This window comes from Lynx rufus, unplaced genomic scaffold (assembly GCF_022079265.1).
Source record: "Lynx rufus isolate CCGP_SWC_20201006 ecotype Redwood Valley unplaced genomic scaffold, mLynRuf1.p SCAF_4, whole genome shotgun sequence".
NCBI lineage: Eukaryota > Metazoa > Chordata > Mammalia > Carnivora > Felidae > Lynx > Lynx rufus.
In genome coordinates this window covers 99545596-99571991 of record NW_025814856.1, presented here as the reverse complement: position 1 = coordinate 99571991, position 26396 = coordinate 99545596, and the positions used below count along the sequence as shown (strand labels likewise).

Sequence of the window (26396 nt, the reverse complement as noted above, 5' to 3'; positions counted from 1 at the left end):
GATCATCTTCATATCAAGTTAGTGTATCACTGAAAATAAAATGATGGTTTCCCCACAGCTTCTTGGGTAGTGTGAAACCTTGCCAGGTAGCTTATTTTTTTAAATGAGGAAGTAGTGAAATTGTAAGTAAACAAACATTTGTGAACCTCATGTACTACCCCAAAATATTGTTATATAGAAATCACCCTGCTTAGTAGAGTAATTGGTTCTAGTCAGTCATTTTTGGGATGGACCAATCAATGCATGCAGGGAGAGGATATTTTTGACAAGAGCATTCATTTTCTTATTCAATAAATATCTATTAAAGGCCTAACGTATAAAATACTATGAAAGAGGATGAAAAGAATTCTCAAGAAAACTACAACTCTTATAGAGAGATAAAACATGTATAAATAGTTTGGTAGAACTAGGCAGAAAGTAAAACATGCCATATAAGCCACAGATATGGTGTGGGACACGCATGGGACTTGCACTTAAGAATCTTACATTTTAGTGAAGGAATGAGACGTATGAATGTTTGTACTTAATGATATAATGATAACATAGACACAAAAAAGAAAGTAGTTGTCATTACTTGCCCAGGCCTGGCACAGTTTAAAGTTTCAATAAATGTTAGCTGAAAAAATAAATAAATGCCACAAGAAAGATGAATAATAATGACAGCTATCATTTCCTTTCAGTGAGTGTTTACTCTGTGCCAGCCTACCAGGCATTGGACTCTACTCACTATCCTTTGGAAGCCAGAGAAGAGGAACACTCTCCCTCTAAAAAGATCAAAGATTCCATTTGACCTGGGTTTGGAAGGATGGGGTTAGGATTTGGATGTAACAGACTCATTTTCATCAGTGCCTAGTTTATTGGGTTTAAGCAGTTGACACGGTTTACTAGGTCTAATAAGAGCCTGTTGTATTTTAGGTGTCAATTTACCAATTTATCATGAGAACAATAACTGCCAGGCAGAGCAATTACACACACTGGATGAAGTCTTCTCTCCTTGAAGGCCAGCATCCTGAGAAGCCAGATGACCAGTAGTGTGTTTGGGATTAGAGAAAGTGAAGCTGAATGTTTTACTACTACAGCTTTTCCCTGCCCTACCCACACCCCCACCCCCTGCCCCACATCATGTCTGCTTCTTTCCACAAAACAAGACATACTCCCACTCAGTGCTCTCAGAGTCTCCCTTTTCCCCCAGTTATGGGATGCCCAAGTAAACCCTTTCTGATTGATGAAATCTTTCTTTAACTATGTCTGTTAGATTTTGTCTTCTGTTCCTATATGGAAAACCATCCTGGCATTATTTGTTTGTTCATTTTTAAGAGCTGCATTTGTCTGCATTCATTAGGTTTAGGTTATTTCTTAGATTAACTCTCTGAGGATCTAAGAGAAGATTTCTGATCTTTCATGGAGAACCTGATGTTTGCACAGATTCAGAATAACCCAATAATTCTCTGCCTACTCTGGACTAAGGGGCACTGTCATGGTTTTATGGTCCCACAGTTAGATTGGCAGTTTGAGACCTTTCCCAACTTTGTTTCAAACTACTACGTACAGAAGCTTCCTACCTCATGGAAAGTAATCATTCGCTTCTCGACCCTATACGTGCCAGACAATGTAGCCTCTGGCATCTCATCTCAAAAAGCCTACCATGTAACATTTAGTTTACAATTTGGGAGACAAGGTGTTTTTCAATACATTTTTTTAAAAAAAATAGACAAAATGTCAAAATTCTTCAAATTAGCAGTGACCTATTCAGAGACTAACAGAACTTTATATTTTAAACTTTCTACCAATTCATCAGTAACTTCTTATAAAATTCTCCCTCCATTGGTCCAATTTTATTTGCTCAGTTTTGGTTTAGTAGATAGAAGTAAAAGTTAAAAAACAAAACAAAACGACAATCATCCCTGGCCATTTGTTCAAAGTATAATTTAGGAGTGGAACACATGAAGTCTGTATTGCATATACCTTGCTCTCTGATGAGTGTGTAACTTCTCCCTGTTCAGCTTTTACCAACAGCAAGTTGCTGGTTTCCATTCTTCTTCCCATCTTTATTAAACCTCTGAGTACAAAGCCTTGAAATTCTTCCCTAAAGAGTGTCTTTGCTTTGGCCTTTTCTTTGGTTGTAAGAAACTAATGACTGATAAATATTTGGAAGCCAGTAGTTAAGAATTCTGTCATTTGTCATGCTAACATTCAACTTGCATACACTTCTGGTGGCATTTAAAATCAGTTGAGGGGCGCCTGGGTGGCGCAGTCGGTTAAGCGTCCGACTTCAGCCAGGTCACGATCTCGCGGTCCGCGAGTTCGAGCCCCGCGTCAGGCTCTGGGCTGATGGCTCGGAGCCTGGAGCCTGTTTCGGGTTCTGTGTCTCCCTCTCTCTCTGCCCCTCCCCCGTTCATGCTCTGTCTCTCTCTGTCCCAAAAATAAATAAAAACGTTGAAAAAAAAAATTTAAAATCAGTTGAGTTCTTTTGAATAGCAGCATGCCAGTGTGTAGCAATAACAATTAACACAGAATTATTCTGGACTTGTTTTACTTCCAGAAACTCAACCTATGGAAACGAAACATGATAAGCAATAATAAAAACAAAAATGATGCTGATGGTGATGGGATGGTGGTGATGGTGATGATGATGACAACCTCCAAATCATCAAATCCCATGGCCAATTTTGGCATCCCTACAAAGCCAAGCATTCCCCAATCAGGGGTACTCCCTCCCTCACCTCTGTACCCTAACCCTAGGTCATCCCATCCATGTCTATTGACCTTCTGCAAAAAATAACCACAAAGTCCTCATCACCGTTGAGCTCCAAGTCCACTTTTTCACATGCCTTTTGGAGATACTCATATGCACACCAGAGCCATTTCACCCTTCGCGTCTCATCTGTCTTTTGTTTCCTTTTCCACTCCACAACCCTTGTTTAGGTCTTCAAGGCTTTATATCAGACCAATACTTCCCCACCAATCCTCAGAGTTGAAGGCTTTATAAAATTACAGTGTCCCAGGCCTCACCTAGACCTGCGGTTCAGGTACCTGTGTTTGTAACAACTTCCCAAGTGAATTCAATAAACAGCCACCAGGAATGGGAGGCAGGGACTGCAACTATCACAAAGGTCATCCTTTTTTTCCAGACTCAGCTCCTTAACATGCATTCTACTTCCCATACTCCCCAGCCCTTTTCCTTTGTGTACGCATTTCCACCATCTGGAATGCTCTTTCTCCCAACTCGACTTGTCCAAAGCATATGCATTCTGTAAGGCTCAGCTCAAATGCCACGCTCTCTAAATATATTTGTCCTCAATAACCTCATAACCTCATTCAGAAATAACTTGTCTCTCTGGGACAGAAATAGAGAAACACTTGGGCTTCTTATTTTGCAGTTCTCTTTGATAATCTACAGACCAAAACCTGGATTGAAGACCACATCTGAGGATGACTTACAGGAAATAATGAGCACTGTTACAAAGCCCAAAGGTATCAGCATCAAGCCAAACACACTGATAGTCCCCACTCTGACTTTTTGCCCTGACTCCAGTGGCTGGATTTCTGCCTTGCTTCTGTGACAAAGTCCCCACCTTATACCTCAATCCTATAACCACTGCCAGTAGTTCTCCTTCAGCAAAGTCCACCTTCAAGCAACTTGTCCAGCGACCTTGAGCTATCCTGCTGTTACCTCTGTCTTCATCACTCTTCTTGTCCTGCACCCATCCCGCCCAATATTTTGCAAGCTGAGCCTGTGCATAAGTATGTGCACATAGACACACACACACACACACACACACACACACACACACACATACACACAAGTCAGTAAATATTTACCAAGTACCTAGTATGTGTCAAGACTCTACGTAGGGTAGTAATGAAGTAAAATCACTTGTCCCAAATGAATATGCTACAAATTAATTATAGATGATTTAGGAATAATGGTTTATGACATCACTGCTCATCTCTATGAGTACAAATATTCGAGAGCTGTAATTACATAGCAATATATTCTTAGATGGCTTCAAATTAAACCTGTCAATTTACTGGAAACAGCCTCCTTACAAGTGAGAAGATTCCTTCTCTTTATCTTCCTTGCAGGTCTAACATTTACTGTGTATCTTTCACACAATAAATTCTTAACTATTTAGTGAATGAGTAGATCTGTTCTTGCCTTTTCTGTCAATGGGTGGGAGGAGTGAGGGCAAGTTGATTCCCAAAGAAATAGTTTTTACTTTCTTTACCAGAAAAGGAAAGAATAAAACAGGGCATGTCTGGCCTAACACCGTTGATGTTTCCCAAGCTGAGAGCTGTGCTGAGAATACAAAGAAGGCCAGCTATCTTCTCTGCCAAATGAACTCAGCAAACTTTATTTAGTCCCTGAAGCCACTGCACTGGACCTCAACTTCTCACACACATTCTTCCTTTTCTAAGGTGGAGCGACAGCTCGAGGGCAGGATACCGAACTCCCCTGAATCCCAGAGTCTCTGAACTCCTGTTCCACATGTCATCTCTGTCAAACAAATCACTAGTCACTAATCAGATAAAGAAAACAGTTTGGGCCAGTGTGAGCATAATGCCAAATAGAAAGTCTCCAGTCAGTGTCACCCCCAAACACCTATTTTTCTAAGTGCCATTTCCAAAGGTAATGCACTGAATAATAAGAACGTTTAAAAACCTGGAATATCACTCAATCTGTCACTGTCCTTAACATGATGTCAATTAATTAAGGATGGCATTTAAATAATGTGTTTACGTTTTACTTTCCAACTCCAACTATTTCCTTATGTGGGATTGGCAATGATGATGATAAAGATCTTCTATCAGAAAGAAGACTGAGACAGTGAGATACATACTTATATTGGGTCCTTTAAAAACTATTTTTCTTAGTTTACTGTGTGAGAATCTTTCCTCTGTTGGCTACCAAACACTGAGCTCTGCTACAGGCCACACCAAAGCCATGCAGGAAGCCCATCAGGTTTCAAGAAGAAACTTAAGACTTCTCATCACAGAGCTAGGACATGTCTTTCCACATCTTTCATGGAGGTTCTGCTGTCAAGCAAGCAGTTTTTCTACGAGAAAGCTTAGCAACCCCTTGCTTGCTGTTGTTACTGGGATCATAATGTGTATGCTTTGATAGTACATTCTCCTGAAGACAAAATAGTAAGATATCACAAATGTTTCATCCATTCACGTGCTACATAAAAAGAAAATCATAAGGTGTGCCTTTTATTTTAATTTCCAAAGAGACTGAATTCTAACCAGCCTTGAATCAGTGATATTGGTCTCCCTGAAGTGCAACTAACTGGTGGCATTCTATCAACTTTTCCTTACATAATGGTAATTTAAAAAATTCTGTGTATACAAAATGTTAATAGGCTTATTATTAAATTTCCTCCAAGGCTTATTAAATAACTACATTATTTTATTGTACTTTTTCACTTTACCAAAACCTTAATATCTTCCCTTTAGCCTCTGATTCATCAGAGCCCCTTAGAAGAGGGTGATGGTTTCACCAAAAAAGGATCAAAAGTCCTTTGAGGCTTATCTAGTGCTAGAGAATCCTATGAAATTCAATTGTGGATAAAAACGAAAGTCCTAAGATTTTCTGTTGGGCATTAACCCCATGTTGCCTCTTAGCACATTTTCCTCTCCTGAAATCACTGAGAGAAGAAAGTGATAAGTAGGTGCAGCCCACACAACTTGACCACAAACAAATTATTCTACTTTCCTTATTTGAGAGTTCATTGGGCAGTAGATCAGGGAAAGACAGAGTTTATCAAATATCTAAATTTTACCGAAGGATTCTGTCAACATGAAACTTAATATATACTACATAGAAGCCTAGTGTTTAAATCAAACAGCACAGGGTGTGCAGACATCTGCTCCTTTGTCCCAAATTCTAATCTGGAGTGCACAAAAAGCTGAAAGTCTGAATGACCTCTAATCCATTCCCCGTTATACCTTTGTTCTCCTGTTCAGTGCTTCAGAAGACATTTCTTCTGCTGCTGCATTTAGGACCCCTTGGGAGGGACCTTACCTCCCTAGAGAAAATCTATGGATATAAGAGTTCTGGTTAATAGATGCTGAGAGCTGGGAGGACGGATCAATTTTAAATACAATAGGATTATGTTGGGGCAATTGGGGAAATCTGAAAAAAGTGTAGATATTAGATAAGATGAAAATGTATTGAAATGGAAAAAGAGAGACACTCAATTAGAAAAGCAAATTCAACAGCTTGTATAATGATATCATTTAACATATATATGTTTCGGACATATATATTTTGTGAAAGAACATACACTAAGATGTTAAGAATATACACTAAGAATATAATTTCCAGTGGTCAGAATATGAATTTTCTCTAATTTTTGGTTGTCCATATCTTCTAATTACACAAAATGCACTGATGTTTTTTCCATAATAATAAGAGGATGTTAAAAATAAAATGTGGGGGAACTCAAATGTCTTAATCATTTGGAAAATAGAACTAATGATGGTGTTAAGACCATACACGGTTGAAAAAGAAGACAGAAATTAATTCTTTTACTACCATCATCCCCATGCCACTTCTCACCAAAGGCAAACATCAGTAACCTCTCCTTCTGACTATTTTGCTAAACATGCTATGGGATAGGTGTTATTATTATAATAGATTGTATAATATTAACATATTAACACATACTTTATTTTTCAAATCATTTTGAAAGTTTTCTTCCTTGAATCAGGTTTGGGACATGGTATTGCTTACACCCTGGTAGTCAGGTGAACTTTATGAGATCAATACACCTGCCTGGGTTTAGGCAGGCTAGTACAGCCTCCAATTTAGGTTTATCCCTGAGAAGCCAAAGGTATCTTGACTAACCAAGAGAAGGACCCTGTTGCAAAGTCCCCTGTGATCCATCCATGTGAATGAGAAGAATAAAGGTGGGTGAATGATTACCACTTAGATTCATTTCTGGTTGAATCTATGAAAGTTAGGGATTAAGAGTTGGACAACCCAGAAAGTGGTGTCCAGGGACATGGACCACAATCCATCCTTGGCCTTGTCACGTTCAACTTTTTTACATGATTACTTAGATGAAGATACAGCATCATCAAACTTGAAAATGACACCAACAAATTTTATGAGAGAATCTAAAGAGATCTCTTCCCATTGGAAACAGGTGGAAAAAAAAAAAAAAACCCACAATAGCTAAAACTCACATATGCCAGACTCCTTTCTAAGTGCTTTACAGATACTAATTTATTTAATACTAATAATAACCTTTTGGGTTAAGTCACCTATCACCCTATGGGTGATATAGGGATATATCACCTATATCAACTGTTGTCAGAGATCATGTAGGGTAGTGGTATAGATTGTGAAAATTTCTGACAATCTGTCTAAGTTAAAACCTAGCACTGTAGCTATGTTCTGTGTGAACTTGAGACAATTGTTTATTCTGTCTATGCCTCAGTGTCCTCATCTGTAAAAATTAGGATAATAGTTGATTCATTCAACCAACATTTATCAAATATCACTCACTCCCTGACCTCAAGGAACTTGCCATTTCCTGAGGAAGGGAGACATGTATTATTCAACTAAATATAAATCATTCTTCTTTGAGGGCTATAAAGTACTAGATGCATCACTCTTGTGTATAAAAGATATAGGCTGTTGGTTTGAGATTAATACTTAACATTTTGAGAAAAAATATTTTTATTCTTCATTTACAAAAAGTTTTAAAATATGGATATAGGTGTTTAAATTTCTCAAGTAGCATTTAACTAAATACTACTAAATGATCACTCTTCCTTCTGTGATCTTTTGATATGCTGAATTATGGTAACACATTTTCTACACTAAAATATCCTTGAAATTTTTAACCAATCCTAATTAATCATACCATAGTACCTTCTTAATACTGTGTTGGATTTCAGTTGCATATAGTATATGCAGGATTTTTAAATCTAAGCAAAACTAGTCTTCCAAATGTTTTATTAATAAAATAGATTTTTTAATATCTAAGAGCTTGTTCTTTGCCCAGTATGATTAACTGAGCAATGATTGCTTCCACCAAAATTAAGAGAAAGAAAAATGCCACAAATGTAAATTGCAAATGAGAAGCAGGCAATGCCGACAGAAGCAGAAATTGCAAAACGAATTGTGACCCTTTAAGTTAAAATTAAATCACACTAGTATAATTGAAAAATGATTACATATTTCTACATTCTATTCACTGGTTTTAAAACCTTTACTCAACTGCTTTTAAAAATCAGTAAAAGTAATTTTTGTTATACTTGACTTTTTTAAAGCCCTACTTTAAACTTTTCTGTAAGGTATATTAAATGTGCCACTTTGCAAATTAACCACTCACAGAGGTTACATAAGAAATGTTTGCCAGTTTAGGCTCTGTAAAGAAAATTTCAGTTTTGCTTTTAGATTCTGACAAATGGATCAGAGAATGTATGTGCACCGTTAGGTAGGACCAGATGTGTTAATTTGATTTCTGAGTTATTTTCTGAAAGATTTTCCACTTTTCAAAGAGCCCAAATTCCACACACATCAGCAAATTTGTGACTACAGAGCTATATTCTCAAGATTTACCAAGTCTTTTTCCCAGTCATGTTTTATGACGTGTTAAAGTTAATAGTAATTGTTTTCAAAGAGGTTTCTTCTATAGAAAAAGATATTCCAAATGGAATTTTAAAAACTGAAGTTTTAAGGTTCTCTTGAAATTAATTCATATCTATTCATAGAAGCAAAGACATAAATTTGCATGGGATTTTCCTTAGTCCAAAATAAGGGCAAAATATCCTAAGATATTCCTAATATTCCTATTCCTCAAGCAAATCTTGTGCTCAGTTTTTCTGAAAATCATCATTTCCTCAGTGTCAATTTTCTTGCATTCCTATGAAACCTGCATCCAGGAAGGAATCTGCTCATTGACTTCTAGTTGCCCACCCTTGCCAGAACGGTCCTATCAAGAATGGAAGCTAGCTGGAATTTAATCAGGGTGGGAGTAGACAGTACCTCTTCCAAAGTGATTCATTAAGTTACAAAAACATCATATAAGTGGGGGGAAAATGAAGAGTGATGTTCTCTGAGAAGAAATATTTGCTGCTGTCCCCAGAGCAGTAACAGCATAGGTCAGCTTTCTCTACAGTTTTCAAAAGGGTTCATAAACTGTGAAGTCAGTAATAGAATTTAATGCTGCCAAATGCACCCCTTGAAGCTGAGCATTAATGACACAACACCATCATTGTATAGAAACAGGCAAATATATTAACTTAATGATAGGCCAATGGACCCCCTAAGGAATGTAATTATATTGTGCCAGCTCTTGAACAAATGTTAGATCTTACAGAACTGTGTTATTGTTACTTTTTTCCCTCCTCTCAAAGACCTTTTGAAGTGTTCAAAGCAAAAGATGAGAGAAGACGTGTGCTGCCCCCAAATCACAAAGGCGATTTGCTAAAATAAACCAGCCTGGTGCCCACAGAATCCCTACTTCCATTTTTCTCAAACTGAAAGTAGTGTCCACTGGTTTCAAAATTCCCTGTATAAGACAAAATACTCAATTCTGAAACACACCAACAGGCAGACATGGGCGAGACAATTCCAGTCTTACTTACATATTGGTTTCAGAAAGAAAAAAGGAAACATACACACACAAAACGCAAAAACGCTACAGCTCAGGCTAATACTAGACTATTCTGATTTCCATATTTTTCTCTACCAAAATTGCCTCGGCCTCGAAATAATGTCCTTTCAAAAGAAAATGCTTATGATAATGTGTTAAATGGAAAAAGAAAAATGCAAAATTGTCTACCTGTCACGCAGTAACACACATGGTAACAAGAAATATACACAGGTAGACAAGGATAGAAAGATACATAGACAAGGCAAAGGTTGATTTGTTAGAACACTAGTGTGGTGGATGATTTTTTTTTATTTGAAGTTTTAGTAAAGCATTTTATTTTATTATTTTATTTTATTTTATTTTATTTTATTTTATTTTATTTTATTTTATTTTATTTTATTATTTTATTTTATTTTATTTTAATTACGAGTCAAAGACAGAGGTCACAAATTGCCAGCCCAGAGACAAAAGCCGTCCCACAACTACTTTTAACAAAGTCATTAACGTTTAACATTAAGGAGATTTTTGCATGAAGCCCTTAATTTTTGGCTTCTAATGAAAAATGGAAAGATGTGGAAAAATCGGGTCCGTATTTCCACATGAGCTCAACCAGCCTGAGCTGTGAGGAGACCATCTGGCCTAGCCATGGTGCTTCCCAGCCAGTTGCCGCAGGCCCCCACGCCCAGCTCATTAACATCACCTGCCTGTGGCACCTGCATACGGGAATCCTAGCAAAGGCAACTGGCTTAAGAAAGTTACCACGACTCCATGCGTGTTAATGAGACTTCTCTTTTCTCTCTTCGCATCTTTGCCTTCTGGATATCCCTTTAGTGGTCAAATTAGAAAATGTCTATATATTCACTTTCAGAAGTTACCTAATCTTCTGAGTATATATAGTGTAATAAAAATCTGGCAATTGACTCAGAAGACAGAGCAGTCAACTCTGATGATCATAATAATTAGTAATAATAATAAAAACACTTTGGGGACTGAGTTATCAAATTAGTCAATACTATTAAGTCAATAAGCACCACGCTTAAAAAATTAAATTAAGGGTTAGAACATGTTAGTGTTTTATTAACAAAAATTCCCATGGAAACCAAACCAGAGTAGAATAATAAGAAGCTGGATATATATTCCACTTGCCTTTGATCCTTCTCTTTCTTTTAGGCCTAAGCTAATGGATGTGGTTGTGTTTGTCAAACAAGACACATGGTGCTAAATTAGCCCACTCAAGGAAAAATAAGGTACAAGTTTATCATTTCTAGTGCTCAAAATCATTTCTATGCCACTAAAACAGCAAGCCACCATAAATCTAAATATAAACTGACTGAGTATAAATGCAGATGCATGGACATTTAATAGCACACAACAGAGTGGCATGGTGTTTTTTGGCCTCTGTTTTCTTATAATATTGACATCCCCCCTGGCCTTTGTTAGAGGGACAGTTCTTACCTTGTTAATGGTCCCAGGTCTCCTGAGTCTTGGCTTCCAGCTTCACTGGGAGTGCTCACTGATTTCGAGGAGGGAGACATAGGGGTTGGGACTAAATAATGAAAATAACAGGTATCCCATGTTAAAAAATGCAGCGACTGCACTGGAGAAGAGCAGTGTCAGACAAATCAAAACAAATGGGCCCAAATTAAAGTGGTTGTATGGCCAGGAGAGATTAAGATGGGATAAGGAAAAAAAAAAAAAAAAAGGAAAGAAAAGGAAGAAAGTCAAGTGAATTTTTCATATTTTGGAAATTAAAATTTGAAATGAATTTAGACAGAATTAACTTAGGGATTCTAAGGCCATGTCCACCTTAACAAAGTGAAATGGAGAATCAAAATAGCTATCCAGATATTTCAACTCAAATATCTCTCTAGGGTGACCTATCCAGATAATTTCAATTCTCCACTTTATTTTGTTAGTATAGATGTGACCTATTAAAAAAGTGGGTGTCTATAAAACTTTGAAACATTATGGAATAAGTAATTCTGAATAATTTTAAATCGTCAAAGAGAGAGAGGAAAGTCTGTTGTATGTCTACATTGGAGGGAAATCAATTCTCTGTGGAATATAAACTGCATTTACTATGCGAGACTAAATGACAGATAGAGAAAGGGTAAATGTTGAACCTGGTAATTTAAAAATCTTTTTCAAAACAAAGGAAAATGCCAGGCGGCTTTATTTTTACATTTAATGAATAGTTTCATCCCATTGTATTGTTTACTGTGTTCGGAACTTGCTTCCCTTCGCCTGTGGCAGCGTTAGAAGGCACTGCCATGGGCACAAAAGTAAACAGCCATTCTAAAGACCGGAGAAATAAGTTCGAAGATTGAGGTCAGTGCAAGCTGAAGATCTGACACAAGGATAAGAAAAGAAAAAAGGTACAGGAAATGTAAATGTATATATATATATTTTTTCTGTCCTTCAGGTACAAGCCAAACGTCCTTCAGATAGAAGCTGCACCAAATAGCCAAGATGGCTCCAGGCCAGACAAATTCAGGGGGTTCTCAATATCACACATGCCAGAGAAGCCATATGGGCAGAAAGAAACTTCAATACATAAGTGTAGATTCCCATTTGGTTTCAATCATGTGCAATTTCCTTTTATTTATTTAATGGAGTAAAGGGTTTAACTATTTTGTCCAAATCCTATAACACAATGGCAGATCTGTCATGAAACTAGGAATTTCGTGAGCTCCCATAATTAATTCACTGATGACCCTCTGTAGTAAGTCAGAGGGTAAGTTGGAGAGATGGATGAAAACTGAAAATGGGCACCACTCTCACCAAGTCCCCTGACGGGAATGCAGGGATAGCTCAGAATTTGGCCATAGTGGTCATGGTTTAGAGATACTTAACTGTTTTGTTCTTAAAGTTTAATTGCCGGCTTTATTTAGAATAGAGGAAAATAAGACATACGACTATGGGGCTTAACCAGTGTTCACACTGCAACAGAATCTCAAAGGCTATTTTGAGGCAAAAAACATAATGGATTACTGCAAAGTGTCTACATTATGTCACAAGTTAACTAAGTATTAAGAAGTTTGTCAGCTCCTCAAAGAAGGTCCATCAGCCAAATATCCCAAAGGTTACATCTTCCATACCATAAAGAAGTTAAACGAAGTAACCAACATCTTGTAGGGGCTCCTTCTATAATTGTTAGACATATGATTTTACCTAATGCAAACTGAGGGTCAGTATAAAATACTTTTTTATGGTGTTTTAATTGTGTGTGTATATATTAAATTATATCCAGTAACAATAATTCATTAGCTTATTACATATTGCTTTTTCTTATATTAATAAAATACTTGTCATTTTGTTGTACATGGGACAATTTTTATTCTTAGTTTAAGTAACTATGGAAATAAATAAAAATTTATTTTAATATAAAAGCCAATGGTGGGATTTAAAAAAACAAACCATTTTGAAATGAAGACTTGATATTGTATCTACTTATATGCATTATTTTTAAAGTCTTTTTTTTTTTTTTACTATATTGGCTATCATGTAGTTTCACAGACACCCCAGGATTATCCTGAAATGTATGGAAAGCAAATGGATAAAGAGAAATAAAATAAATGATCACATGAGAGATACACAATGAAGTGACAGAATAAACACATCATGTAGAAGTTTACCTTCAACACAAATAAACCAAATAATTCAATATCCAAACCCTAGTCACAAAATGAGATTGTGGACAATTAACTACAAATGAATGAGTTGGAGGAGGGGTGTTGCAATAAAAATGCCAATTAGCAGTGAAACCAAGATCTACAATAGACTTGAATAAATTTAAACTTGTTAAGTAGCTGTTAATTTGTCACTATTTTAAGTTTTCCTTCACATTTCCCACTGAGCTTTCTATTTTCATCATGGAATAATTCTATGCCTGTAGTGGTTATGAAATTCATAACCAGATTCACAGTATTTAGGTTGGCAGAGAAAGGCTGGGATTCAGTGATGGAAATGAAGAACAATTTAAGAAAAAAATTCCAAGATTTCTTGTGTTTACCATGTGGCAACTCGTTTAACAAGTATAAAATAATCTACTAGTACACAGTAGAGAAGGTTGACCATATAATCAGTCAATAAGCAGCAATCTGTCTTTCCATCTCCTTCCAGCCCCCTCAATTCCAAAAATAAATACAGCTGAACCATAAGCCACAGAATTTCTTCAAAAATAAAAATAAAAGAGACATAAAAGAATAGTAAACGCTGGACATGGTAAATCCCATGCAAGCCAAATTTAAGAAAACAGTAACACCGTTTAGGTACCTAGAGGGGGCTCCGGTGATATACCAATGCTTTGCAAAAGAGCCTCTGTCTCTCTGCGTTTGCGATCCAGATCAGAGTCGTCCTGAACAGGTTCTTTCTTTTGCTGCATATCAGCCTAAAAAGAGTAGATGCCAGTAAGAAAAGTTAATAACAGAACTAAGTATATGCTTTTCCTGGCTTAAACTGAAAGTGGTAAATGAGTGGCAGTGAAGACCAAGCAAAAGCCATAAATAGATATAATCATGTGTATAAAGGATGAAAAAACACTGCAACTGCTCCACTTAATAATTACTAACCCCGTGCTTTCTCTTTTGTTTGAAGGTTTTTTTTCCCCTGCTTTTATCGCATGGTATGAAAGTTTCTCTCACTCAGTTTTGAAAGAAACCATCAGAGTTAAATATTTCTGACTGGGATAATATGGATTATTATTTTTTTAATTGTTTGCCTTTTTCAACCCCATTGTCCCTTCTGGGAAGACATACTATCTATCAATTCTTGATGAGTGCGTGTTTATAATATTCACGCCCCATGTTGGAATTATGAAAACAAAGAATTACTGGGATCTGGCTAAAAAATAAAACTAGCTCTGAAATCTGTAACTGTAAAATACACTCTGTATCAGCAATCTAATTTTACCATGGTTTAAAATAAACCATGCTACAATATTTATTGAGGCATGTGAGCAATATTGATATCTAAGTGTTGTTACTTAATTCTGATTTTCACAGGCTTCCATTAAATATATTAACTCAAGGGAGAAAATTATCTTGTAGAAAAATATAGAATAAAAAAATCATTCAGAAGAAGTTTCCCAAATTCTGTCAAACAAACACAGGGCTTCATATAGACAGATCCTATGTCTAGTTCGTGTTTTCTATAGGATAGGAACAACAAAATACAGGTTAAAGAAGGTCATCGGTGGGATTCTGGGCTAATTAAACATTCAGGTCTTTTCTTTTTCCTAACACAGTTAATTACTTAAGACAAGGCATTTATCCCACATCTGAAACATTGTAACATCCTGCTTCATGATAAAGCTTTGAGAGTTTACAAAAGTGAAGCTATCTTCAGGTTGTCAAAAACCAATTATCCAGTTACCAAACACACCCTTCTCCCCAGGGGCAAGTTGGGTACCCTAACAGGTATATTATCTGCTTCAAGGGTAGCCGGGTACATTTCAAAGCACCAAAGCATAATTTACATCGTGGCATCTGAAGCGGAAAAAGTCCATGAAACTTTTACTTCCAGATGATAACCTACACACTGATTATAAGCAAAATGCATCTCTGCACATAATGTTGGGCTCGACACTTTTGTTATTATTCATCTCAGGCTTAAAATGCTCTCATATTTGAAGTCTATCTGTCATTTGAGGAAAAACTGTCATTGTGGGGGTTGATGAAGGCTAATGAGAGCACTAGAGGCTTTCTGGCACTCTCACCTAGCCCAAAATTCTGAAATGACAGCTTAATCTCTATCCGTGAAGATAGCAAAGTTCACATTCTTTTCCAATTTTAACATTTAAACTTATTGAAGAAAGTTCCAAAGTGTATGCGCACAACAGAGGCAAAGATAGAACTAAAATAGGAAGAAGGGCCTTGCAGAGTGAGGATCTATATCAACATTCACATATCAGAAAGTTAAAAAAAGGAAGGAGGAAATCAAACAAAAGGGAATTACCATAGAAGTTACTGAAATACAAATGGAAAAACTAAGATAAGCAAAATCCATCTTAGGAAGCCAGTATGAAACAATATGATTTTACAGTGGAGAGTTTAGCCATCACTGGACTTTCAGCTTTACTGAGAGCAGATATGTGTTTATTTTGTTCACCACTATATCCTCACAGTAAAGCTGAGAGGTTAAGTGTCTGACTTGAGCTCCAGTCATTAGCTCTCAGTTCAAGAGTTTGAGCCTCATGTCAGGCTCTGTGCTGACAGCTCAGAGCCTGGAGCCTGCTTCGGATTCTGTGTCTCCCTCACTGCCCCTACCCCACTCGTGTTCTGTCTGTCTCTCTCTCTCAAAATTTAACATTAAAATTTTTTTAATGTATTGAATAAATGAACAATTACCTCCCTTTGGTAATTGTTATTCTATAACTATAGAATCTCAGAATTCTACATCCTTCTGCCAACTGCACTCTGTTCAGCAAGTGCCTTTACAACAGCACTGTTAGGAGTCCTCTAAACTTTCAGTGACCCAGTGTTCATAACAGAGTCATTGCTATATCCTAGCAACAAAAAGAGTCATTAACCTTTCCTCATTCTTTTAACAAAAACGTAGTGAAGGACAACAGAGTGTCAACGGTAATGAGACAAAGAGGTTCTAATGGAGCTTAAATAGAGCGAACCGAAGAAGATCTGCCTAATCCTTTCCTTTCCAATTAACTTAGAGTATATTATCTAAAACTTTCTGTCATGTATGTCCTATGCAGAAAGGCACAGAATTTTTTTTAATTTATTCTTTAAGCATTAAACATTTAAGAAACACACTAGAGGGCATGTCACACATCAGCATGCATAACCATACACTGTGCAAAAACAGCACACCTGAACTCCTCCTCCAAAATTTCATTCCTTTTCATACAGGTGCCTCTACAATTCATTCTCTAACTTCCACCTTCTTTAATTCTTAAGGAAGAAGGCAATATAATGACATATATTAGTAAGGACAAATGTCCATCTAGATGTAACAAAAGCTTAAGAAAGCTATCAGCACTCAAAGGTGACAAGGAAAATGCAAACTTAGGTAACTGGGGCTTATTAGAAATAAAGGCAATTCCTATCTGTTACCAATTAGCACCTTAAACTAAACAGAGCGATACTACATCCAAGGCAGTTAGTTATACCAAGTGCTCTAGTCACGAAACTTTTGATTTTCTCCATGTAATTACTGTAGAATCCTAATATATTTTAATGACTCAATAGGAGTGATTTCACAGTGCTAGCAATTAAAAAATGTGCTAGGTGTCTTTCCCAGAAAACGCTATTTCTGTTTGCAAAGAGTAATCACAGCTGAGACCCAGGGAGGAAAATCAAAGAAAGCAAATTTGTCAGCTGAGAACTGTCAGTCACTTTTTCAAAGACAGCTCCATAGTTATTAGAGGAACAAGTGAGGACAGGCCAGAAAACCTCTGTCCGTCCTACCTTACAGCAATCCAGCAGAAGGCCAAGGACAGGACGAAACTTCAGGGTGGCCCCATTAAGGACACCTCATTGCATTAAAGCCAATTTTTCATGAAGTTGGGACTGAATCTGAAATGGTGGCCACTATATTTATTTTGAAATCAGATTTCATCCATAATACCACAACCAAGAAAACAGTTGACATCCAAAGAAGCACAGAGTGGTAATTTTATACATGTATAGCTTTCTGGGTTCTGTGGAGATAATCAACCTAGGTGGTCCTAACTCACACCAGTTTTCAGTCCTGGTAAAAAAATAGTCACTCAGATTGGCATTAAGAAGCATTTTGTTTCCTTTTTATTCTAAATTTGTATCATTTAAAATATAAGCTTAAATAAAGTTAAAAATCAAGCCTATAAGTTAAGGCTATTGCTAACACTCTACAAACACCACAAAAATTGGAAAATCTTAAAACTCAGGAGTCAGTGACAGTTGACTGGGGCATCCCATAGACTCAAGATCAGAATTTCCAAGGATATTTGCAGGAAAGAATTCCAGATGTTTGGAAAAGGTGTCTATGACCAGCATCTCAGACTAGTGCTAACTAGTTGCTGTGTTCACTCATGCACTCAATCATTCTTTGTTTAACCCTTTATTGAAGTCCTGGTAGGTGGCAGGATCTGTGCTAGACATTCACTTGAAAAACACCAGCCCTGTCCTCAAAAGCCTGCTCTCTCTTAGGAGAGAAACAAGAGTGAAGATGCAAACATACTGCTTTGTGCTAACTGGTTTGATGAGGTCAAGGATAGGGGCTAGACTAACTAGTCATGGCGGGAGAAAGGTATAAGAGAAGGTTTTCTGGAGGAAGTGACGTTTGAGGTGAGAACTGAAAGACAGGTAGTTAATAGTCAGGAGAAGGACAATAGAGAGAAGTAGGAGAATGGTACAAGCAGTAAGTAAATATTCACAAACTCCCTGTCAAGAGAGAGTGTGGCCCATATGGGATATGTAAGTAGCTGAGACTGGCCAGAATGTGGATTTAAGGAGAAAGAAGATGGGGGAGAAAAGAAAGTGCTGTCTTGTCCATCCAGGATCTGATGACCACTATAAGTTGGAGAAGGGGTAGTAAAAGAATGACCCCAGGTTTCTGTTTAGGGCCACGGGCTGAAAGAGGGGATCCTTCCTGAGACTGGAGATAAGGGCGGCTACCCTTAAGGCTTTGACTTCTGGGGCCCAGTATCCTCATTTGAAAATTCCAGGTTTCTTGCAGCTACAAAATGTTATAATTCCAGGAAACTGGAAGACTTGAATTATAAGATCCGTCCAATAACCGTATTTTTGGAAAACGGCCTCATCAGCAGGATCCTGACAAATGTATGTAGCCAACCGTACGGGGTTGCATTCTCCTATTCTGGTTGCCAATCTCAGGAGCAGAATAACCACTGCTTCTTACTGACCAGTTCCTCTGTGCCTTATGTTCTCCTTACATCCTCACAGAACTCTGTCAGGTAGGCACCAATATTTTTCCCATTTTACACAAGGGAGAACAAGGTCAGAAGGGTCTCATACTCACTCAAGGCCATTCTGTGAAGGGCAGAGCCAGGTTTCCCAGCCACATCACCTCAAAAGCCTCGGGGCAAAATCACTGAATTTTCCCGCCTCTGTCTTATGGCAAAGTCTGCTCAGACAAACCAACTCATCACAGTCTACAAAAGTTACTCTGACCCAATTAAGGAAAGATCTTTTGCAGGGGGAAATGGGTTGCTGAAGAACAAGACAAGCTTTAAGGATGGTGTCGTCCAATGAATCGCAAAGTCTGGCCCTGGTCGGACCTTTCGAATCAAAACCTTTGAGATGGAGAGTGAGGGCTCTGTACTGCCATGGGAGCCCGTGGAGCAAGGTCAGGATATGACAGGCTTAACCCTGTGGAAACAAGGAAACTAAGACCGTTGCTTTAATTCCAAGCCCAGAAAATACAGAGCCCAGGTGTACCACACTCCCCACCACCTGCCACTGGCAACCTCCTAGGGCTCCATCTGCTGTGTAACAGGCCAAATCTCCATTGGGCAAAGCTGCCGGGTACAGAAACAGAAAGGGTGGCCTGTTTCGATCAGCCTTGTTTGCCTGCAATTCCCTGCGCCACCCCCCCCCCCCCCCCGCCATGGGTGAAGTGACAAAGACGAGGCAGACAGCATAATTTGGAACCGGATTTCCCATACCACATCACATTTTGTAGTAATTCTATGAAATTCAAGTTGGATGTTAGAACGTCAGTTTAAAAGGAAACTGGTTATTAGTAAAGGATAACAGGTGCTATAAAACTATAGTAAGTGTTGACATTTGAAGGAAAGGAAGCATAATAACCTAATGCCTTTTTTGGCTTTGCCTGGAAATGAATAGCCATTCCTTGTCAATTCTCACCTCTACTTCACTCAAAGACTGCATACATAATAGCAAAGATCACCAGGAGAAAAACATTATGTGCACTGTCAAGGACAAATAAGACCGTGGCATCAATCAAAGTGTAATGGAACGGGAGAGATGTGAGATGGCAGGAGGCTAAAACACAATTGCAATTATGTTTTACTTTGTTGGGAAATAATTGTTACAAATATGTTACCTTGGTCTCCCACCCCTATAGTATGAAACAGAGCCTATCTAGATTGTAAGGCATCAGAAGACATTTTCTTTTTCCTTACAGAAAGACTCCAAGTATGGGACAGCTCTGGTTTCCAAACACACGAGTATATCACACATAAAGTTTCCTTCTCAGAAAACTATTCCAAACCACCTTTGGCGTCTGGTTTCTGTACAAGATGTGGGCTATTTCTACATGACCGCAACAAATTGGAGAATTAAAAATAAATTATTTGTTGGATTGAGCTAGGAGAAGAAAACATGACATGACAGCAACGCACTGAACTGGGAATCCAGAGCCCTGGATTCTGGGTGTGGCAGACAGAAAGTGATTATTTCATCTCTGGGTTTCTGCTGCTTTGTGGGCATAACGAGGGGTGTCAGTAGAAAGCCTCTAAAATCTCTTCTAGTTTCAAAATGTCATAATTCTGTGTCCATGGAGCAGAGTCTACTACCATACTACCTACCCTCTCTCCAAGAGGGGGACATACTGCTTTCCCTCTATCAGACCTAGGATCCTTGTTTATGCTGAAAAACACACATCCCTTAGGAAACCATGGAGATCCATTGGCATCATTTTTCTATTGTTCTCCTAAAATGTTCTGGCTAGTAGTTTGTGTGTGTGTGTGTGTGTGTGTGTGTGTGTGTTTTAATGTTTGTTTATTTTTGAGAGCAAGAGCTTGCAAGCAGGGGAGGGGCAGAGAGAGAGGGACAAAGAGGATCCAAAGCAGGCTCCGCACTGTCAGCACAGAGCCTAATGCGAGGCTTGAACTCACGAACTGTGTGATCATGACCAGAGCAGAAGTCAGACATTCAACCAACTGAGCCAGCCAGGCACCCCAGGCTAGTAGTTTTGAAAAATTTTTTTCTTAAAACTAACACATATTGGGGCTCTTGGGTTGTTCAGTCGGTTGAGTGTCTGACCCTTGATTTTGGCTCAATTCATGATCCCACGGCCTGTGGGATCAAGACCCTCATCAGGCTCCATGCTGAGCATGGAGCCTGCTTAAGATTCTTTCTCTTGGGGTGCCTGGGTGTCTCAGTGAGTTGGGCATCCGACGTTGGCTCCGGTCATGATCTCTCAGTTCATGAGTTTGAGCCCTGCATCGGGCTCTGTGCTGACAGCTCAGAGCCTGGAGCCTGTTTTGGGTCTGAATCTCCCTTTTTCTCTCTGCCCTTCCCCCACTCATGCACGACCATCCTCTCTCGCTCTCTTTCTCCCTCAACACTAGACTTAAAAAAAAAAAGATTCCCTCTAAAATATAAATAAATAAATAAATAAATAAATAAATAAATAAATACTTTTTAAGAGCCCTAACACATATTAAACACTTACCAGAGCCTGGGTACTACCAAGTGCTTTACAAGATTAACTCTTTTAATTCGCACAACCCCACAAAAAATATATATTAGTATTCTTATTTTAAGGATAGGAAACCAAGATACAGAAAGGTTAAGAAATTTCTAACAATAGAGATTTCACGGACCACTTTCAGGGTGCTATTCAAGTCTAAGGTGAACCTGGGGCTTGGAGACCTCTGGACCATAGGTGGTGCTTGGCCAGGACACAGCAGGTGACAATGATCTCGTTACTCTGCATATGCAGATACCCACTCATTTTATTCAGAGATCCAGAAGGATTCTTCTAGAGCATCCTCTTAATCATTTGACCAGTCCCTTAGAATCAAGTGATTTTCCTTTTTCCCTGCAACACCCCAATACCCAGTATTTACCTCTTTCTTTTTCCTCTCTTCTTCCTTCCGTTTCTTCTCTTCTCTTATCTGTGCTAAGCGCTGTTTTTTGCGCTCTAGCTCAGCTTTTAAGTCACTTTTGTCAGACATGTTGGTTTCCTTGGAGGAAAAGAAAAAAATGTGAATATATAAAAATAACCTTTCTGTATTATCATTGCAAAAATCATTCAAAAGCTTGAAAATGTGACTTTTTGACCAGAACAGGTTGTATTACGTAGCCTATGTCAAAGAATCAAAGAAACAAATGAAGTTAGATCTGGTCTCATGCTATGTAAATACCTTCCTTTTTATGTATTCATAAATATTTGAAGAAATACAAAGGTATAATCTGTTCTGGTCTGAAGAATAATAGCAACTTCAGAATAAGCAAGACACTTTCTGTGCAAGTTTCTTAACAAATAAACAATAAATAAATAAATAAATAAATAAATAAATAAATAAATAAGAGAATCAAAAAAGAACTTTCACCATGACTTCCAATTTAGACGATAATGCACCAATTTATCCCCACACTGAGAAAAGAACATAGGCTGTCATAAACCCTTAGAGATGTGCCCTGCTCAAATTTCTATGGACTCAGTAAACATTCCTCCACTGAGCCTGGGCACATAGATTTCATTTTGCCTAGCATTATATGCATCAAGGAAGACAGCCACTAAAGACCTAACATGTTAATCTTCTTTTTCTGTAAAACTCCTCCCAAACTGTCACAATTAATTTTGTCTCCAGTACAATCCTATCTCTATAAAACGTTCATCTGCATACTGAACGCAATAGTGCTTATCCTGGCACTTTCCCTTTCCAAAGCAAAAGATGTCTATGAACACATGAAATAGTAGGTAACACCATGGCAAGTTCTTGGGAAAATTTATCTGAATGAAATTTAATTTCTACGTTAGTGGGGATGGTGATGCCAATGGTGATGATGCCAGAAATATTTGCAAATACAATGAGTTCAGAGAATACTGTCACCAGTTACCAATGATTAAATTTGCCTGTTTCATGCTTTCAATTGGAAACTAAGAAAATGGAAACACTGAGAAATGAAGAACCCCCCTCTGACCCAAATTCCAAAAATAAAGCAAAAAAACAAAAAAAATCCAAAATGTCATGAATATTAACTTACATATTATTTATATGCAGCTATGATGAATATATAATGAATCCCTAAGTAGATGACAGAGGAATGAAAGGCAAAAAAGAAGCAAAGAATACAAAAGAATGAAATATCCTCAAACTTCCTGTCACTGCCTTTAGAAGGTAATCAAGAAGCTACAGTTACCCTAAGACACACTTCCCCAAAAATACTCATAGTTGGAAAATGCACTTTACTGTACATATTCCTTCTGGTTCATGGTGTAATGGCAAAGAATTGTGAAATAATAGCAATAATAATCACAATAATTAATCTTTGTAATCAATTCATGAACACACCCTATCTTCATTTCTCAACAAATATCATCGAATAATTAATCTTTGCCAGGCATGGTCTAAGGCATCAGAGTACAAAGATGAGGAAAATCAGATTCTCCCCTTCAAAGAGTGCATAACTGCACTTTGTAGGCATGTGGGATGGCTGGAGATGTTCTCTGAGATACTGGCCTGTGGGTTTCTGAGTGCCAAACATTTATTTGTTATCACATTTAATCATAACAATCCAAGGAGACCAGTGTTGTTATTAATACCTTGCTTGCATTTCAGATAATGGAGGCTCAGCAAGACCTAAGAACGCATAGTCAGTACATGGCAGCAGCTAAATTCAAGTGTGCCCATGCTCTGAACTACTCCACTCTGCTGATTCCAACGTACAAGTTAGGCAGAATGCAGAGCAAAAGAATAATTAAGATCTACTAAAATGAGCAAGCATATGCTTTGAGGAGGAGAGGAAATGTAAGGTGGCTATCAAATAAGGTCAGAAACTAGCAAAGAAGGGAAGATACCGATATGCAAAGACCTATAGAATGGGAACCAGCAGGCTAAGAGATGTGGATGAATCCAAGCCAAGAAATATAAACTTTAGTTGGTAAGAATGTATTTGTGGCGGCAACAGGTAAAGCCTTTGGAAAACAGAAGAGTTCCATTTGGTATAATGAGAGATGGGAAATCACAGCAGCTTTTTGAAGGGGAAAGTGACCAAGTAAAAATGGAATCTGCTTAAGCCTACTCTTGTCCCTGCCTGGAAAACAGATAGGAGCAGAAACTAGAAATCAAGCAAGCTGCCTAGAGGTTGGTGATCTATCTGGATCGATTGCACCTGCATGAGGATGGTGGGTGGATGTAGAGACCAAATGTAAGGAATGTGGGCAGATGAAAGCATGCTAAGAAGGAAGAAGTAACTCTTTTTTTTTAATTTTTTTTCAACGTTTTTTATTTATTTTTGGGACAGAGAGAGACAGAGCATGAACGGGGGAGGGGCAGAGAGAGAGGGAGACACAGAATCGGAAACAGGCTCCAGGCTCCGAGCCATCAGCCCAGAGCCTGACGCAGGGCTCGAACTCACGGACCGCGAGATCGTGACCTGGCTGAAGTCGGACGCTTAACCGACTGCGCCACCCAGGCGCCCCGGAAGAAGTAACTCTTGATAGCCTTTAGATATGGAAGCAAAAGAGAAAGACTCAGACACAATTCAACTTTGAGAAAGCAAGGAGGATAGCAGCGAAGCTGGAAAGAGAAGGCAGGAAAGAAATAATGAAAAAACTTGTAGTATGTTGTGATTTGGGTGTCAATGGGATTTCTGGGCAGAAAGAATGCATAGATACTATAGATGGGATGAGAAGCTGGATGGGGACCGGAGCTGTGGAACAGAATTCTGAGTCATCCACCTACGAAGTTTAAAGCTGAATCACAAATTCAAAGTCCTACAGGAGCCAGGCAGATAACATGAGGACACAAAGCAGTGATTAAGACCAGGCAGAGAGGAAATAACCTGCCTGAAGAAGAAAGCTCTATCCAGCTCCATGGTTGACATGGAAAAATATGAATCAAAGCAGTTAGATCTTCTGATTTCTTTTTAAGAGAAACCATGGAACTGACAAAAATCAGGTTTATCACTAAAATATCATTTGCCAATAATTTTCAACACCAGTGGGCAAAATTCCTGGCAGGAGAAAATACGACCCTAATTCCAGAAGCCATCTGTGAAATTACATATACTCTTCCTTCTCCCATGGGGACCAATCAGATTTATGTTTTTGACATTTTTTTGGCCGTCAGAAATGAAATGTCCGATCAAAAAGATCACTATTAAAGCAATAATTGTGTCATTCTGAACACAGCCGGTGGAAACTACTTAGAATTTTCTCCCACACATTTCCCCAGTTGCAATTGGACTTCTTCTAGTCCACCGAAAGGGCCTGCCACAAATTCAGCTATATACTATGGTCATTAAGGAGCAAACTATGTAATAAGAACATCCTATATTTGTTGTGATTTTCTGGTTGACCTTCATTCATGAGCAGGAAGTAAAGTGTATATTTAGTACGTTTCTGCAAAAAGCAAAGTTCTTCTTACAACTGATAAACATGTCTGACCATGCTGGTAATTTAAGTTGGTGTTACCAGCCACACAGCCAGTATTTTTTAAATAAACAACAAAAACGCCAACGGAACTTTTAAAAAGTATTAGGTAGTGATGTTTCAAGTAACACACTTTTTAAAGGTCGTAGAGACACAATGGCAAAAGATAGCTATAGAGTATCTTCCACTTACTGACTTTTTGGATCTACTCCAAAATAGACATTTTGCACCAACACCAAGTAGAATAAGAGAACACCTCATAAAGGGTTTGGGAAGTACACATTAGAGTAAATGAATGGCCCTTTACACACAGTAAAAAGGCTGCAATCATGGCACTAAATGCAGTGTCAGCACTAAACTCCCCAGGCTTTCCCGGGGGGCTTGCCACTCCGACTCACTAAATCTCCCTGCACATCAAGCAAAGCAAATTGAGGCGCAAAGCATGGGGGACATGAGTTATAGAGCTTCCTGTGGCTAATGTAGGTCATTGCAAAGGCAATTCTGATGCTCTCAGTTTAAGAAAATAAGAGTCAGAGCTACCTGCTGCTAATTATTGCTCACCTACTTCACACACACACACACACACACACACACACACACACACACACAAGCTGGTCTCTTTCATTTAAAAATTAAAAAAGGGGTCAGGAGAAAAATCACACCCACCTCTGGGTGTAAGTCTGTTCATCAACCTACTCTGCCACCAACCAGCCAACTACAGTTTACCTCTCCCCTGTCTTAGGAACAATTACAGCTCAGCCTCACCCACTCCATCCATTCCGGGGTCAGATGATGTACTTTTATGATGCCTGCTCAGCTCTCCTCAGAGCAGAGTCCCATATTCCAAATTTGTTTTCTGTTGGTGACATTCCTCTTACCCACACTCTCTTACAACCTACCTTCACTTACCCAACTCTCACTTTTTACCTCCTCCCACCCCTGCATCTTAGCTCACGCTCTCCTACAAATTCTCTAGATTTACTACTGCTGAATACAACCCCACTTCATCTCTTTTCTTTCTTTTCTTGTCCCCCAAGTTACCCACCCCTCAACAAGAGATATCCAAAAGTTCAAATCAGCTACTCCATGTCCTCTGGGCTCCATACACTAATCCCCAACACTTATTATTATTATTTTTTCAAATTTCAATTCTCTACTTCTGATTCCCCCCCTTTTTTTTAAAGCAGAACATTATTATATTTCAACACACAACTTCTGTACAACCAAAATTAAAACATCACAGTAAGATGTTGGAGGCAAAACACGGCATTTCATTTACAATGCATGGCGAATGGTTAACTTCCTTAGTCATAAATAATCTCTTACAAACCAGTAACAAAGATACTAATATTCCAAGGGAAATGAAAAAAAAAACACAGAGGAAAATGAAATAACAAATGACTATTAAGGTTTAAGGACATATGAAGATAATTGAACTGAACAATAACAGAATAAAAGCAACTTCTTTGTAGTATCACATTG

The 26396-nt window shown here is 38.2% G+C and overlaps 1 protein-coding gene across 4 annotated transcripts in view; it reads right to left on the bottom strand.

Moving 5' to 3' along the window:
• DYNC1I1 (dynein cytoplasmic 1 intermediate chain 1) overlaps window positions 1–21489 on the bottom strand; it is a 283160-nt gene extending 261671 nt beyond the window's left edge. For 2 of the 4 annotated variants that reach the window (XM_047096199.1, XM_047096201.1), the window contains exons 1-3: window positions 21382–21489; window positions 13887–14001; window positions 11067–11208 (exon numbers count right to left, since the gene is read on the bottom strand). In XM_047096199.1, the coding sequence (XP_046952155.1) occupies window positions 11067–11208; window positions 13887–14001; window positions 21382–21489 (365 nt within the window). The remainder of the gene's footprint in view (window positions 1–11066; window positions 11209–13886; window positions 14002–21381) is intronic. The other 2 variants (XM_047096200.1, XM_047096202.1) reach the window with 1 other exon arrangement.
• Between the last annotated feature and the right edge of the window lie 4907 nt (window positions 21490–26396).